The sequence below is a fragment of the Rattus norvegicus genome, chromosome 9, assembly GCF_021556685.1.
Source record: "Rattus norvegicus strain SHRSP/BbbUtx chromosome 9, alternate assembly SHRSP_T2T, whole genome shotgun sequence".
NCBI classification, from domain to species: Eukaryota; Metazoa; Chordata; class Mammalia; order Rodentia; family Muridae; genus Rattus; species Rattus norvegicus.
In genome coordinates this window covers 105,694,918-105,711,552 of record NC_141542.1, presented here as the reverse complement: position 1 = coordinate 105,711,552, position 16,635 = coordinate 105,694,918, and the positions used below count along the sequence as shown (strand labels likewise).

Here is a 16,635-nt window from a genome sequence, read left to right as displayed (position 1 = left end):
TTTGGCCTCCTCTATGCAAAAGCACATGGTTTAAGTTTTAGGGCAAACACTGGATGACCCACCCGCCCCATCCATTTCCCTTTACCTGTCAGGCGTGACTCCAAAAGCTGATCCACACTCCGGTGCTACCATGAGCCTGCTGGGAGGCAAGTGTCGCTTGGGGGAGTGTTTGACACTGAGTATTTGACTTCTAGCCGTTAGGAAATGATAGCACAATTTCGCTGCTCCATGGACTTCTAAATATATTTTCATTTTGGTTTTTTTTTTTCAGTAATTGTTTTTCAGTGGGTCTTGAAAAAGAACCAAGTCTCTGTCTCATTTCTCGAAAATGAGAAAGAAATCTTTGGCCCTTCACCTCCGGTGGTTGGAAAACTACGCAACCCCTCAATAAGGGTGTCAGTCCTGAAACCCACTTGTCTTCTGAGATCTCGGGCTCTCTGGGTGCTGCCTGCATAGCCATTCCTCCTTCCAAGAAGTTTTGGGGTTCGCAGTTAAACACTGGAAAGAGCTGGCCTCATGGGTCACTGGCTGGAATTAACACCTGGAAAGCATGCTTGGTGGAGGTTCACTGACACGGTTCTGACCCTGCAGCTTTGGAGCCCGTGTGACTTGTCAGTTTTCAGATCATAATGCCAGGGTCTCCCCACTGGTACCTGGAGCCATTATTATTCCTGGCTACACTGGGAAATATCCTAGTGAGTGAGGTGGCCTTCTAAGCTGAATCAGACCCTGGTTGTTCCGACAGCTGGAGTGTCAAATCTTCCTTATAGGTGGGGGTTTAGGTCTGCGACAACCCTCAGCTCCAAGCCCCAAGCCCTCTATCAGGCTGGCTAGTTTTCAATCTGGACTCCAGAGTGCAACCTTTTAAATGGCACCTTCGTTCCCAGGCATTATAGCACTGTGCCTCCTTCTCAACCAAGAATAATGGGGTTTGCTCCCCTGCAACAGTCAGGGAGGAAACATACACCCAAGAAAGAAGCACACCAGTGTAACCATAGGCTTTTCCACCCCTGCCTCAGTTCCCAAATAATTACATGTAGGCTTATTTAGTTATGAAATAATGCTTTAAGCTAGGCTTGTTCCCCAACTAGCTCATAACTCAATTAACTCGTTTATACTAGTCTGTCTACCACATGACTGGCTAATTCTTCTCCGTTTTATATGTCCAACTTCCTCTGAGTCTGGGTGGTGAATCTCCCTGTGCCTCAGTATTGCCCAGAGTTCCTCTCTCTCTGCTGGACGTCAGACCTTCTAAACTTGTCTCAGTTTATTGAGCGTCAGATTTTTATCGACAGGAGATGCTTTTACACGATGCAGAAGAGATCATCCCTACATACCATTTCCCCAATGCTCTGTTAAGATGCCACCTTTGGAAGGTGCCTGCTGTGGCCTCCAGCTTACCTTACCTTACCTTGCCTGAGGTACCCAAAGCACAAATACTTAGGTCTCCGATGATGTAATTCCAGTCGCTGCTAATGGCTGCTTTGTCTAGCTCCCTCTAACCGCGCAATCCCTCGAGGCAGGGGCTCCCACTGTCTGTCCATGTGCTTTTAGTCACTGTAGAATGCTTTCTATACATTAGCTCCATATGTGTGCATTTCCAGTCCAGCAGAACCAAACCCTCTATCTTCATCAACAGACTTCCAAAACCCAGTTCTCTAAGAAACTCTTTCGTGATTTAACAAGCAAGAAAACGTTTTAGTTGACATTGTATTTGTTGAGGTAGGGTCCCATTTAGCTCAGGCTTGCCTCCAGCTCACTATGTAACTGAGGATGACTCTGAACTATGAACCTGAATGACCTTGAACTGCCAGGGCTCTCTCCTCTACCTCTTAAATGCTGAGATTACAGACACACTCCACTGAACCGTTTTATGTGGTGCTGGGGCGTGGACCCCAGCCTTGGTACATGCTACCCAAGTACTCTGTCAACTGGGCTGCATTTCTGGCCCTAACTTATGTTTTCCACATGTATATATGTATCTGTATGTTCATGTGTGTGTGGGAGCCTGTCTATGTGCAGGTGTGAGTGCATGTGGAGGTCAGAGGTTGATGATAGCTGTCTCCTTTGATTTCTTGCCACTTCACATTTTGAGGCAGACTCTCCTCTTGATCGAACCCAGAGCTGAAGAATCCCCTCTCTGCACTGGGAGTCCAGGTAGTTGGCCATGCCCACCATGGAGGCACTTACGTGGGAGTCAGGGGTCTGAATCAGGTCCTCATGCTTGCCAGCGACTTGCTGAGCCATCTTTCCAGGCAAACAGCTAACACTTTAAATTAGTAAATTTGGATATTACATGGGTCTACTATTCATTTAGTTTATATAATTCTCCTGTCCGATGTTCAATTTTTTGCCAATAAGTCTAGGACGGACAAGATGGCTCAGTGATAAAAATGCTTCTCTCTAAATCTGACAACCTGAGATCTACCCCTGGGACCCACCTGATGGAAAAATAGAATAGAGTTTCAAATGTTTCCTCGGTTTCCTAGTGCTTGCTTGGGTACTCACTGGCACATGCATTTATTGGAAATCATACATCTGCATACCTATGTATGTACACACATTAAGTAAATAAATAAATGTGACCAAAACAAAACACCTTTCAATAAAGTCCAAAGAATCTTCCACTCACCATGTGAAATTGGCTTTACTTGGCCCTTTGTAAAAGGCTGGGAAGGTACCCCAGGAACTTCTGGTTTCAAACAGGGCCACAGAGCTCGATCAGCACAACAATCAGACCAAACCAACTTCAAGAGAGCAGCACCCCGCTCCCTGTGTGAGCGTCATAGAAAACAATCAGGCTGAGCATGCAATTTGTCTCAAGAGGCAGAAGCTGCAATTTCACCGTGTCATTAAATCCCCAGGACAGTTGCAAAGAAAACTTGGCCTCCTTGGGCATGGAATGCTCTGTGATAGGCTCTCTCCGGCACTGTCCCCATGATCTATAAATGTCCTGCCAGAGTCGTTGCCACGTGGTCCTGCACAAGAAGTATTTGGTGTCTCCATCTTGCCACAACCACAGTGGCAACTCACATTCAAGGGCACCTTTTCATCCTGGGCACCAAAAGATCACTCATGGGCCGTGTACATAGTGCTTGACCTTTGGCTGTGCTCCTGTCCGTGACAGGGCAGGACCTTGTCACTTTACATTGTCTGTGTTGGGCTGTGTGGCACGTAGGGAAAATAATCAGAACAATAAGTTACAGGGGTGGTTTGTTCCCTCCCCCCTGTATTGTGTTCCTCCGCACGATGGAAATGAGATTTCTTAATAATGTGAAATTGGTACAGATAATTTAAGTCATTATTAATAGATACACTTGATCTGAAGAAGTAAATGTTTTAATGTTTTGTTAAATGAGGTGTGCCGTGTTCACATTGTCATGCAGAGGGGAGGTTAAGGCACTTTGACATTCTTCGTATTAATGTCTGTGTGACTAACTTGGCTAGATGTGTCCCGGAAGTCCATTAGAGAGCTTTCCGTACCTGTCAGACTTCCTATTCAAAACAATAATAATAAAGATAAAAGCAGAATGTGGAATGAAGGCAGGCAGTCTTCGGAAGTTGCCAGAGAGAATATGATCAGGAAAGGGTAGTGAACGAAGCCCAGGGTCCTGCCTGCAGCTGTGAGGATATTGGGAGAGACACCATCAGCCTAGGGTCCAGAGGAATCTAGAAGGTGTATTAGATACTTTTCTGTTGCTGTGATAAAATGGCATGGCCGAAAGCACTGTATCTGGGCTTATGCTCCAAGGGTTGCGTGCCGTGATGATGGGGAGGGATAGTGTGGCCATGGCAGCTAGAACAGGAAGCTGTGAGGTCATACGGGATGCCGAGAGAGCAAGCTTGACCTGGGGGGAAGCTATAAGCTCTCAAAACTCACTCCAGTGATGGAGGTCCCACAGTAGGGTTCCATGTCCTCAAGGTTCCATAACATCCCCAAACTGCAGCACTGACTGGGGACTGTTTAAATACCCGAGCCTATGGGAGACATTTGTCATTCGAACCACAACAATGGCCATTTATAAAAGGGGCACACTGATTGGGCCAGCAATACAAATGAGTATATGTAAGAGAACCTGCAAAGACTCTGGTGTACTGCAGACTGTCCTCTTGCCCCTTCAGTTTGTCACTTATCGGTACACTTGACCCCAGCAGGGAGCCAGGCACTTTCCAGAGGCCCAGGAAGGAAGCCAAGCCTTGGTTTGACTCCGAGAGCATGGGAAAATGACAGGGGTGTCCTGCTGCTTCAGAAGCTCTTCCTCTTGCCTGGCACACACAGAAAATGGCTACTGAAGAGAAAGAGGCTGGCCATGTCGTCAAGCCACCAGCCCAGCAGCATTCAGACCTGACTGGATTGTTCTACAAAGTCCCAAGAGTGCAAATATTCACATGCCATTAGGGGAAACATGATCGGATGTCAGCTCAGATGCAGGAAACCAAGATCTTGGTACACCATGATGATAGGAATCATCCCTCAAACGCCATCCTGTGTGCAACCTGTGGCCATTTCAGGATGGAATTCACCATCATCTCACTGGATCCATAGGCAAAAAAATATATATTAATATAAATATATATTTATAAATATGTATCATTGTATATATAAATCATATATAATTATATATGTGTATATAAATTACATACAATATATTGTATTTTATTATAAATATATATATCATTAGCTCTAGCTCTCCATAACGAGACACAATTAGTTAGGAAAGAGTAATTTTTATCCCTCCTGTAGACAAAGCATCATACTTATTATTTAAATCTCAAATGTCTCTCTGATATGACACTCAGGTTCAGTTACCACTGGCTCAAGGGTGGAGAAATGGCTCCTCTGTCATTCAGACAGAAGCTGGGCCTCCCCGCCTGCTTAGATTTTCCCTTCCTCCCCATTCATTCACTCCACACTCTGCGTTCCCGTGTGTTTAGCACCCTGCCAGAATTTACTATGCGAACAAAGTGGTACCGAAGTGGGACAAATGAAATTCATTAGCAACCCTCCATCTCCAGGAGAGAACAGCATTCAGGAAGCATTTCTAGGTAGGACCAGCTCCCTGGCCACAGCACCCGCGGAACCTCACTTGCAAGAGAAGGGGGAAGATTTCATGGTAACACCAGAGACTCAGGAAGAGGAACTGAAGAGAACAGTGTCCTAAGGCCATGTGAGGTGTGATGACCCCCCACTCCCATCCTCAGTGTAACTGCTAATACCAACAAATGTTTAATTAGCAACCTAACTGAGAAACAAGATACTAGCCAAGAAAAATCTAACCAACTGTGGGCAGGGTTGAGGCAGAACCGGATGTCCACAACCTCTAACAGAGATCAAAGGGGTCCGTGGGCAGCAACAGACAGTTGCTCGAGGACTCCAGGAAGGCCTCAGGGTTCTGAAAGCCAAAGTAAGTGAACTTGAACTGACCCTTCGCTGACACACGTCGGTTCTCCACAGACATGCTTTGATGGTTTAAAATAACCCCAGAGAGTTTGTTCCATCTGTGTCACCTAAATTTGGGTACAAACATCAGTATGCCTTTGGCACTAACTACCTCTGAGCTGGCCAACAAGAAAGCGGAGCCTCTGGAGTCATAATCAAGAGGACCCAGACAGTGAGCAGAAGTTCGAGTCACGAGAAACAGGGTCCTGGATTTTGCCCGCCAGCTTGGGTCACTGAATCAGGCCACTGCTCTGGCCCGCTGAGACCATTTGGAGCTGGATTGCATCATGCTTCCCCTCCGTACATTCACACAGATCACCTCAAGGCAGCATCTGCAGGGTCCCTAGCTGAGCGTGGTCTCAACCTGGCTGCAGGTAGAAGCCCTCGGACAGTTCCTAGTGATCCCGACACTCAGGCTGCATGCAGCCTGGCATAGCACAAGTCTTCAAGCTGGGGTCCTGCCATCCTGGCGTTTACAGCTCGTCAGGTGATTCTATTTTGCAACTAAAGTATCAAGCACTGCTCTGAGGCCTCCTGTGGGTGCTTCTCCACTGTGAATCGCTCTCACTGTGAATCCTCACCCCGCTGCACAGTGACAATCACATCACAAGCCACACTTTGTCCCACTCACCCAATTGGCTCCTTACTGACCCCCCAGATCTACAGCTGACACCCTGTTTTGTCTTTTTTCCTAATCTTTTCCAGATCTGTCTGCTAGTTTAAGGAATCTCAATTTATCCTCTGTTTGAAAGGTAAAACTGTGGTCTCTGTCCCTCTGTTTTACCGTAGTTCCTCAAGTTTTGACCGATATTCGGCAACTTATACACAAATTGACACTTAAAGGAAGTTGGGTTTCCTCATGCACTAGACTTGGCAAAACCGGAGTGGAATCTCGGGGCTGCCCAATGATTCTGACTGAGTTGAAAAGGCTGAAGATGAGTAAGTGGGTACACCTGGCCAGGCCAAGCAAGCACGGGTAGGGTCATTTAGAGGTGGAGGGGGCTGGGGAGCCTAACCCAGAGCACAGGGTCAGAAAGGAGTGTCACTCACACACCAGAGGGACGTCTCACCACCTTGGAAAGGAAGACTAAGCGGCTCCTGTTGCAGTCTTCCAAATACAGATTTCTTGTCCTGTGTCACCCCCAAAGATGGGATTTTCATCTCTGAACTCCCTACAGGGCACCCTAAAATGTAACCATGTTCAGTTAGCTAATGAATGGGTTGCTTTCTAGGTGGGTTGGTTTGTTTATTTAATGTAATAGTCAACAGTGCTTCTGTTCTCATTATATAATAATAATTTTTTATTATTATTATTAATCATTATTACCCAGCTCTCTGCCAGGCTTTTCATGTACCACTTGCAAGGGTACCCCGTCCACCAGGAGTTCTTTTTAAAGCCCTATTCCCTGGCTACTCAATTCCAGCTCAGACACTGTGGGAACAAAAACATGAGGGAAGCTAAATTTAGCCTAGAGCACAACTCATTTTGTCCCCAGACTCAACCTCTGACCCTCTTAAACACATCCAATGACAGATTATAACAGGTTGGAAAACATCCTCCGATTTAAAGTGAGGGGCGAGTCCAAGTTGCCTCATCTTGCAGCTATGCTGGAGCCTTCTAGAAGTGGATCTGATTACAGTCCATCTGAGGAAAATGAGATGGTGCAGTGCCTACACTCCAAGAAAAGAAGAACCGGAAGCACACGCTGCTACTGGACTGTCAGGGCGTATGGGGGCGGGGACTCATGGCCAAGTCCCCTTCTCCAGCTGCACTATCTCTCACCAGTGAGCCCTCTGCCTCTCTACACTGCGAGCATCCCTGAAGGACAGACAGCCATGTCCCTCTACACCTAACATAGCCTGAGGCCTTCCTCTGTGAAGCAATTGTGAGTCCAGCAGGCTCCAGCCCTTGGGGCAGCCTATGCACACCCACCCACCTGTGCCCATACCTCTGGTCTGTAACAAGAGCAAAGACAGGTCGGCATATTGTCTTTGTCGTCAGGGTAACAAAGTGTTTAGGCTCCAAGTTTGAAGGCGCAGTCTTCATATCAGGGAAGGTCTGTCAATAAAGGTGACCCCATTGTGGCTGCCGGAGCCTGGAACAGCTAGCCGCTCATGTCTTTTCCCCACAACTAGGAGGCTGAGAGAGATGAATGCCAGTGCTCAGATCACTTTCTCCTTTTGTACCCTCTCTGGGACTCTAGCCAGTGGGATGGTGCTGCCCACACTGAGGGTGGCCTTCCCACCTCAGTTAAATTTTTTCTGGGAAACGCCTTGTAAACACACCCAGCGGTTTGTATCCATGCTGACCCTGAATCTAGTCACGCTAACAGTGAATGGTATCGAAGTTCCTTCCACCCTTTGTCAGCTCGACCCCTGAGTGTGTCGTTTCCAATCATAATATTCTGCCTCTGAGCCTAAAGCTTCATTTTCATCTCATGATGCAAAGTGTAATTAGTTCATTTCTGAAATTCCCCCACCGTCTCTAATAGTCCCAGTTCTGCTCAAAAGTCCAGGACTGAGCAACTGGCTCAGTGAATAAAACATTTACCACACAAGTGGAAGACCTTGCGTTCGGATCCCCAGATGCCCACAGAAAAGCCAGGCAGGCATGAGGGCTGCATGCAGTCTTGGTATTGAGAAAGCAGAGATGGGGGCGAGGGGGATAGCCCAGGTAAGCTGGCTACCTACACTAGCTAGATTAGTGAGTTCTGAATTTAGTGGAAAGACACTGACTCTAGAAATAAAACAGAGAGTAATCATTAACGCGCACATGTACGCACATACCTACACACGTGCGTACACACCACAGGACAGAGATTGACCCAGACTAACCTCAAGTTAATTCAAATTCTCATCTGAGACTCAGATTGTGTTTGTGTGTCAGGGGGTATGTGGGGGTCAGAGGACAACTTTGTGGAGTCGCTTCTCTCTGTCTACCTTCCTGGGGGTTTCGGGGCTGTCAGGTGTATCGAACCAGCATTTATCTGCCGAGCCAACTCACGTGCCCTCAAGGCAAGCTCTTAACTTCGAGCCTCTGTAAAATATAAAAGCAAGTCTCCTTCTTCCAATATCCAATGGCACAGAGTAAACATCCCCAAGTCCAAAGGAGAGAAAGGGAAGAAGAGAGGGAGGGAGGAAGGAAGGAATAAAGGGAGGGAGGGAGGGAGGAAGGGAGGGAGGGAGGAACAGAGGTTGAGAAGGAGGAAGGGAGGGAGGAAGGAAAGAAAGGAAGAAGGGAGGGAGGAACAGAGGTTGAGAAGGAGGAAGGGAGGCATACAATGAAGGACCAGGCCAAAGCAGGACCAAATACCACATCCTGTAGCCCCCTATCTTCTGCCCGAGCTCCAGTCCCACCCTCCAGCTCTGCTGTTTGCAGGCCACATTGGTCCTCTTGGGCCAGCTCTACTATGTGTCTGAAACCCTCCTCTGTGGGCATCCAATGGTCCTGGCATCTCCAACATCCTGAGCTCTCCACTACAATTTCGGCTTCCCCACCACGATGGCTTCTCACAGCCTCCTTTCAGAGAATCTAACCCTGCCAAGCATTGCATGACCTTGGCCGCTTTCTAGACCTTGGCACCAGTCCTCGTGTGTGGCTGGGGTCGCCTGACCAAACAGTAAATAAAAGAACTGCCCGGTCTGTCCGTCAGGTGGAATGCTTGTGGCTGGTGTCTGCCTGTGCACAGCAGCTCAAAGACAGGAAGAAGCATTTTCCCCCCCTTTGGGGTTATCATCCATACAATCACATGGGTGAGAGGACACGGTGATATCTCGGTGGTCACATGACCGTGGTCGTATCAAGTAACCATTATCACATCAGAGCCCATAGGAGTTATAAATACACTGTCACAGGGCTCCAAGTGGAGGACAATGGAGTAATGACAATAGAAATAGCCCACTCTCCGTAAGGCCGTCTTCCCCTGCTGAAGAACCCATTCTGAAATCAGTTGCCCTGTGATGGAGAGACAACCAGAGCCAGCTGGAAGAAAACTGACGATCTTCCAGAAGATGAGCAAAGAGCCTCAAATCAGAGCTGGGACTCCTGAGCTTGAGTTCCACGCTGCGCTGGTGGCAGGAGACCTGGACCATATTCAGTCCCTCACGGACCAGTGCTTCTGGGATGCCAACGTGGTGTTCGAGATCAGTACTGAAGAGATGGAATGGCAGGTGACATCCCTGGCCACCTTTGGGCTCTCAGGTACCCTGGTCCCTCTAAAGCTCTACTGTACCACTTTAAGCTTCTACTAACCCTGTGGAAATGTGTGCATCCTTCCTGAAGGGAGAATCCACAGATCCTGCCTTTGGGGATTGAGAATAACAAAGGGGGTCTGTAAGCAAACTGGTTCTGGAGGGTGATGAGATACCGAAGGGAAAATGGTGGGTGAGAAGCACCCAGCTAGTGGTGTTGGATGCGTCTCTTACCTTGAAAGCAAAGCCCTGGTTTAGCTGTTGATCTTGGCAGCTGGGGAGTTAAGATTAGGCTGACCTCTGACACCAAGCTCTGTGTGAGGTCGTTCTGTGAATCACGGAACGCCACAGTCCACTAGCAGTGTGTACAGCATCCTACAACCCAGTGTCAACAGAGAGAAGACCACCGGCTTGCAGCGGACCCTTCTCTTGGAACCTAGAGAAGCCTCAAAACAAGAAAGCGGAAATAAGTCCATAGTCCCTGTGTGTGTCAGGGCACACTCCTGACCCTCAGATGTGGCTGCTCTGTGCTGGGACACCCAGATGTACCTAGGCTTTAGGGCTGAGAGCCTGTGCTAGGCACCCACCACAGCTCTGCCAGACCATAGGAATGTGAGGATCTGTGACCAGTGTCCCAAGTCCTAACCTGGGAGCTCTAGCAGGCTAAGAATGTGGAAAGTTGGCTCTTTATCAACACGTTTCTGTTTAATCCTTTCACGAGCAAGAGGGATTACCCAAACACTGCCAAAGAACTGTCCTGTTTGTAACAAGCACGAAGCCTGCTGACTGGAAGGTGTCAACCACCAGCTCCTAGTGAGACCTTCTGGGCATCATCTGTCCCAGACCAAGAATGTCAGCTGCTTGAATGCCAACCCCTGTTCAGTTTTTAAATCACGTGCTACCCAACACTGAACTCACGGGTACTCAAATGGCAAACCCTAGGATGTTAGTTTAACCTGTCTTTTTCATCTTGTCAAAAATCTAGTCCCCGTACCCCATAGGCTTTTGACCCTCATGCTCCACACTCTTTCCAGATCACATCCGAAGGGCAGGACATTAGCATTGCTGAGAGCAGAGGACCAGGGAAATGGCGACAGTTCCGGTTAGTACAACCTGAGCTCAGTGAGGACCAGGACGGCAGGGGCTCAGGGATACCTGGATTCTGTGGTAATTTTCCCCCAGTCACCTGACTCCCCAGAGCAGAAACAGCCCCTGGGAACATTGACTCTTGAAACAGAGTCTCTCACAAGCCTGAGGCTGGTGTGCTAGGTTAGGCTGGCTAACCAGTGGGCCTAAGGTTCTTCCATCTCCCAGCACTGGGGTTGCGAGCATGGGCCGCCACACCTGGATTTTGTATGTGAACTCTGGCGATCAAACCCAAGTCCTTGTATTTTCATAGCAAATGATTTCCCAACCGAGGGATCTCCCCAGCCCAGAAGTTAAGGTTTCTTGTTGGCATGAAGGACCATCATCAGCCCAGGACCTAGGAAGTCTTGACTCATCGGGGTGGGCATACAGAACTGGGGGAGGGGAGGAGGAAGCAGCAGAGGAGGCTGGGAACTTTGAAGACTCTGGACAAGTAAAAGCAAATGCTGTATCTTGGTAAATGCACCAAAGTAGGGGTCCAAGATATGGTACCTGAGGAAAGCAGAGGGCCCACTCTCTCAGGAAGGCCCAACCCATCCCATGATCAGACTGTCTTCCCTAGAAAAGAGTCCAAACCCAGGCAGACCTCTACCCCCAGCTTCCAATCCCTGAGCCTCTGAGTAGAGTCACTTTAACCAGTGGTGACAATCCCTCCCTCACTTTGCCCACTGAGCAAACAGCTAGCTCCAAGCTGGGCCTTTGGGACAAGCGGCAGGCTAGGATTCTCAGCCACACGCAGGTAGGTAATTAATGAGTGTGGGCTTTCAAAACAGCCCAGCATGGGTCCCAGGAAGGAGGTTGGCCTCAAAAAGGGTCCCCTGGGCAGCTCATTACAGCCACCTTATCGATTCTTCCATCATTACAGAAAGTCCTCTCCCCATGTGAGTGCCTGTCCCTTGATGGTATTCACAGGGGACACCCACACACACAGGTGCTCCTGGCCACTAACAACCTTGCCCCCGCTTCATGAAAGCAGAGAAGTGTTCAGAGAAGTCACACACAGCACCTGCCCATTCATCCATCAAGAAAGAGCAATGCTACACACACACACACACACACACACACAGAGAGAGAGAGAGAGAGAGAGAGAGAGAGAGCAGAATTGTGTTGACCATGGACAGCTGCATGAAAGCCACCTTCTATAGTCGCCACTTCCCAAAACACTCAATTTCTTCCTTGTCTTCTTCTCTAGCAGGCTTCCTTGATGGGGTCTGATTTGTCTGTTTGCTTCTTTTTAATGATAAAGGGGTAGGCGACAAAGACTAGATCCTGGAAAATTCCACAGCCACTCCTCTCAATCACCCCCAATCCAGAGTCTGAAAGAGAGCTCTTCTGCACTGGGATTACATACACACACACACACACACACACACACACACACATCCTATCCTGTCCATTCTTCCTCCTGGCCATTAACTCTGACAAGATTTCCGGTCCCTCCCCACCCCCCACATTGGAAAAAAATCCCTCCAATACACATACATACATACACACATACATAGATACATACACACACATACATACATATATATATACATACATACATATACACACATACATATATGCATACATACATATACATATATACATACACATACAAACATACATGCATACATACATCCTATCCTGTCCATTCTTCCTCCTGGCCATTAACTCTGACAAGATTTCCAGTCCCTCCCCAAACCCCACATCGGAAAAATCCCTCCCATACACATACATACATACATACACACATACATATATACATACACACATACATACATATATACATATACACACATACACGCATACATATATGCATACATACACATATACATATATATATTCATACATACATACATACATACATGCATGCATAATACATCCTATCCCGTCCATTCTTCCTCCTGGCCTTTAACTCCGACAAGATTTCCAGTCCCTCCCCAACCTCCCCACGTCCCTATGTCACAACCTTTCTCTGTTGTAGCGCTTCCAACCTCTTCCTTTTCTTTCTCCATGGATCTTGTCTTTTCCTCCTTGTGTCTTTGCTCTCTGTCTGGGGTATACATCGCTAACGATACTTCTAAGTGACTCTCGTACACATGCACCTGGTACTTAGCTCTAAGATGTGGTTTCATGCTCCAGCTTCAGCAAACTGCTCACCACCACCCCCGGTTCTTCCTTTGCCCCATTCACCTTATACCCTACCTGTCCCCTTCCCTACCAGGCCTTTGGACCCTGGAGTACAAGCGGGAGCTCACCACGCCGCTGTGCATCGCTGCGGCCCACGGCCACGAGTCCTGCGTGAGACACCTGCTCAGTCGCAAAGCTGACCCGGATGCTAGCCCCGGAGGTCGTGGTGCCCTACATGAGGCCTGTCTCGGGAGCCATACTGCCTGCGCTCGGCTGCTGCTGCAGCACGGAGCAGACCCAGATCTGCTCAGCTCGGAGGGCCTGGCACCCCTGCACCTATGCCGCACACCAGCCTCGCTTGGGTAAGAAGCGCCCCCACATCGCGGACTGGTCCAGGGACCCAGATTAGGGGGTCTCAGACCTAGACTCAAGTCTGGCCCTTGGCCACGTGATCCTGGACCCCGGTCCATAATTGCTCCTTTCCCAGGCCACTGACTCAGGTAGGGACCCTGACTCCACTTCATAGCCTGAGTATCTGTCTATCCCTATCCCCCAAGAGGGCGATTTCCTGAATCTGGTCCCCAGGACAGGATCTATGTGTTCTCATCCCCAAACCTGGCATTATAACTTTAGTCCTCAGGCCAGACATCCGTCTGTCCCTAGTCTCCAAGCCCAGGACCCTAAATCTACTTTCCACATCAGAGACCCTGATCCTGGTCCCCAGGCTTGGAATTCTGACCCTAATTCCCAGGCCAGTGATCCTGACCCACAGCCCCAGGCTAGGATCTTTCAGGCCCATGCTGGGCTCAGTCTGAGGTCTGACCCTAATCCCCAGACCATGAACCCCGCCCCACCGGCCGCTGGACCCTCCCTGACCCCGCCCCGCCGGCTCGGCCCCGGGCGGGTTAATTAGCGCTTGATTGCGAGCGCGCGGGGCGCCACGCCGCGGTAATGAGCCTCTGATCACGGCCTGCAGACGCCGGGCTGAAGAATGCTAAAAGGCCACTGGCGGGGTTGGAGGCTGAAAAATTAGGGTTTTTAATGATAATTTTATGCAGAATAATTGTCACAGTGTGACATAAATGGTTAGCTTCTCGGGCGGGAGCTTCCGAGGCCCGCAAGGACTCCATCCTCCCGGGTCGCGCTGCCTGGGATGGAAAGGATCTAAGGGGCCCCAGCAACCTTGGTGCTACTGTTGGTGGGTTGTTTTTTTTTTTTTTTTTCCTGCCAGTCTTGTGTCATCCCAACATTTCTTTTCAAAGGTTCTAGGTCCTTCTCTTGCTTTATAATTGCTTGGCTGCTTTCTCTGTAGAAGCGATAACATAAAATCACCCCACCCACAGTTGGATCTCGCTGGAGTCTGCTGCTCCCCACATGCCCAAAATTACCAGGGTCTTCCAACCCTTGCCTTGCTTGGAGCAGCAAGCAGGCAGGGATGCTAGGCGCCAGGTCCGGAGTGGAGGTGCCTGAGGGGCCCTCTGACTCCCAGCATCTTGATTTGGAGGCCATCCTGCTTTACAGAGTGAATTCAAGGGCAGCCAGGGCTACCCAAAAGAACCTTGTCTCAAAAACACCAACCAACCAACCAACCAACAAAGCATCAACAACAAAAATGTGCTGTCTACTTTCTTGTTCTCAACATAATTCTTCTGGGACACGTCCATGTTGTCCCGGATATTCCATGGTCCGTTGCCTCTTCACGCTAATATTTCACGGTGTCGGTACACGACGGTGTATTTTATCCATTCCTAACTGAAAGAAAGACATTTGAACCCCTGAAAGGATGTAGCTCAGGGTAGGACACTTTGCTAGTATTTGTGCGGCTATGAGTTGAATCTTACTTACTGCCATTGATGGATAGACAGACAGACAGACAGATAAAATAAGGAAAGACATTTGGTTGTTTCCAGTTTGGGGTTGTTGCAAATCAAATATCCCAGAGAGTTGTACCCTTTTTATAAACCTTTATTACTTTTGGATAAATCTACCATCACAATAGCTAGCCAATCTGATGAGAGTAAGAAGTTAACTATTGTACACTTTGCGTTCCCTTTAACCACGTGGGCATTCGAGTTGGAGACGGGCAGTCACGGAGAAGTAAAGCACTGTAGCTTCGATCTGGATTTGTTTCCCAGTATCTTCTTGGGTGAGCTATCCCTTCAGATCCTTTGCTCAGATGTTAATTTCCGTTGTTTTCCTATTAAAACCTCCAGGTCTCCTTATCTATTGAAGGTACAAGGCCCAACCATCTCCCAGCCTCCATCTTCTGTTTTCTTCTCTTTTTTTTTTTTTTTTTTTCGGAGCTGGGGACCGAACCCAGGGCCTTGTGCTTCCTAGGTAAGCGCTCTACCACTGAGCTAAATCCCCAGCCCCCTGTTTTCTTCTCTTAACAGTATCTATGAGGAATAGAAGTTTTTTCCTTTTGATAAAGTTCAATTCGCCAAATTTACTCTTCCGGAGTATGTGCTGGGCTATTTTATCTAGAATTTCTTTGCCTGACCCAAGTTCACAGAGGTTTTCTCTGTTTTGTCTACTAACTTAAATCTTACAGTCATCCTACAATAAGATCTGTATGGATTCATTTTGCCCAGACTGTAACTACCTTGAGTTGTAACTTTGAGACCAAGGTAACCCCAGACACTTTGTTTCTCCAGACACTGGACTAGACAAAAAGCTGCCAATGACCTGAAAGTTTCTGCAGAGCTGGCTGCAGGGGGGTGCTGACTCTTTGACATTAGCCTAGGGTGAGTTAGATCCACTCCCCCTGCAGTGAACTCCCAGTGGGCCTCTGTTTCTGATCTAAATCCCAGGGAACCAAACTCCTTTTGCTGCCTCTCAGGATGGTACATGCCTTTAATTCCAGCATTCAGGAGGCAGAGACGAGTGGATCTCTGTGAGTTCCAGGACAGCCAGGGCTACACAGAGAAACCCTGTCTGGGAAAAAACAAACAAAGAGATCACAGTTCACTTTGTAGATCCCCCCAGCAAGTTGCACCTCACAGCACTGTGACCTGCTATCATATGTCAGGACTGAGCTGATTCAAAAAAAAAAAAAAATGTAACCCATTGTGAGTTCTTTTCTTAATAAGTTGTGAGGAACGCGCAAAGTCACTAGTTTGTTTTTTGACTTTGCTTTTCCAACTGTTCAGCAGGGGGGTTTCTCTGGTTTCTTCTCCTCAATGTATTTACTCTGAGGCACGCCCATACTGCTGTGTATACCCCTTAGATCATTCGTTTCTCGTGCTGAGTTTATGCTGTGGTGTGAAATACAGCGTCAGGAGTGGGTCAAACCTGCTGGTGTCAAAGCCCCTTCCTTTCTCCACTCCCTTGCCTTTGCAAACTGCCCCAAAAAAAAAAATCAATTAATCAGGACTGAGGCCTTGACCATCAGTGCTCATATTTAAAAGTCAGGCATAATGGCATGCACTTATTTTCCTTAATTATCTCTTTTATTTTTTGAAATTATAATATAATTATAAAACCTTTTTCCCTTTCTTCCTTCCAAATGTTCCAACATGCACTTATACTTCTGGTACTAGAGAGGCAAAGGCATATGGCTCCCTAGTGCTCACTGACCAACCAGCCTTACTCAGTGGGCTTCTGGACTAGTAAAAAACCCTGTTCAAAAAAGGAGGTGGGGAGCCAGGCAATGGTGGCACACACCCTTAATTCCAGCACTCAGGAGGCAAAGGCAGGTGGAACTCTGAGTTCGAGCCAGTCTGTTTTACAGAGTGAGTTCCAGGACA

At 48.1% G+C, this 16,635-nt stretch overlaps 1 protein-coding gene across 9 annotated transcripts in view; it reads left to right on the top strand.

Moving 5' to 3' along the window:
* Asb18 (ankyrin repeat and SOCS box-containing 18) overlaps nucleotides 1–16,635 on the top strand; it is a 64,505-nt gene that overhangs the window by 11,432 nt on the left and 36,438 nt on the right. For 3 of the 9 annotated variants that reach the window (XM_087566495.1, XM_087566501.1, XM_087566497.1), the window contains exons 1-2: nucleotides 9,280–9,641; nucleotides 12,984–13,251. In XM_087566495.1, the coding sequence (XP_087422621.1) occupies nucleotides 9,401–9,641; nucleotides 12,984–13,251 (509 nt within the window). In that variant the 5' untranslated portion in view covers nucleotides 9,280–9,400. Of the gene's footprint in view, nucleotides 1–5,122; nucleotides 5,928–9,279; nucleotides 9,642–12,983; nucleotides 13,252–16,635 lie in introns of those variants that run through there. The other 6 variants (XM_087566496.1, XM_087566502.1, XM_087566499.1 and 3 more) reach the window with 4 other exon arrangements.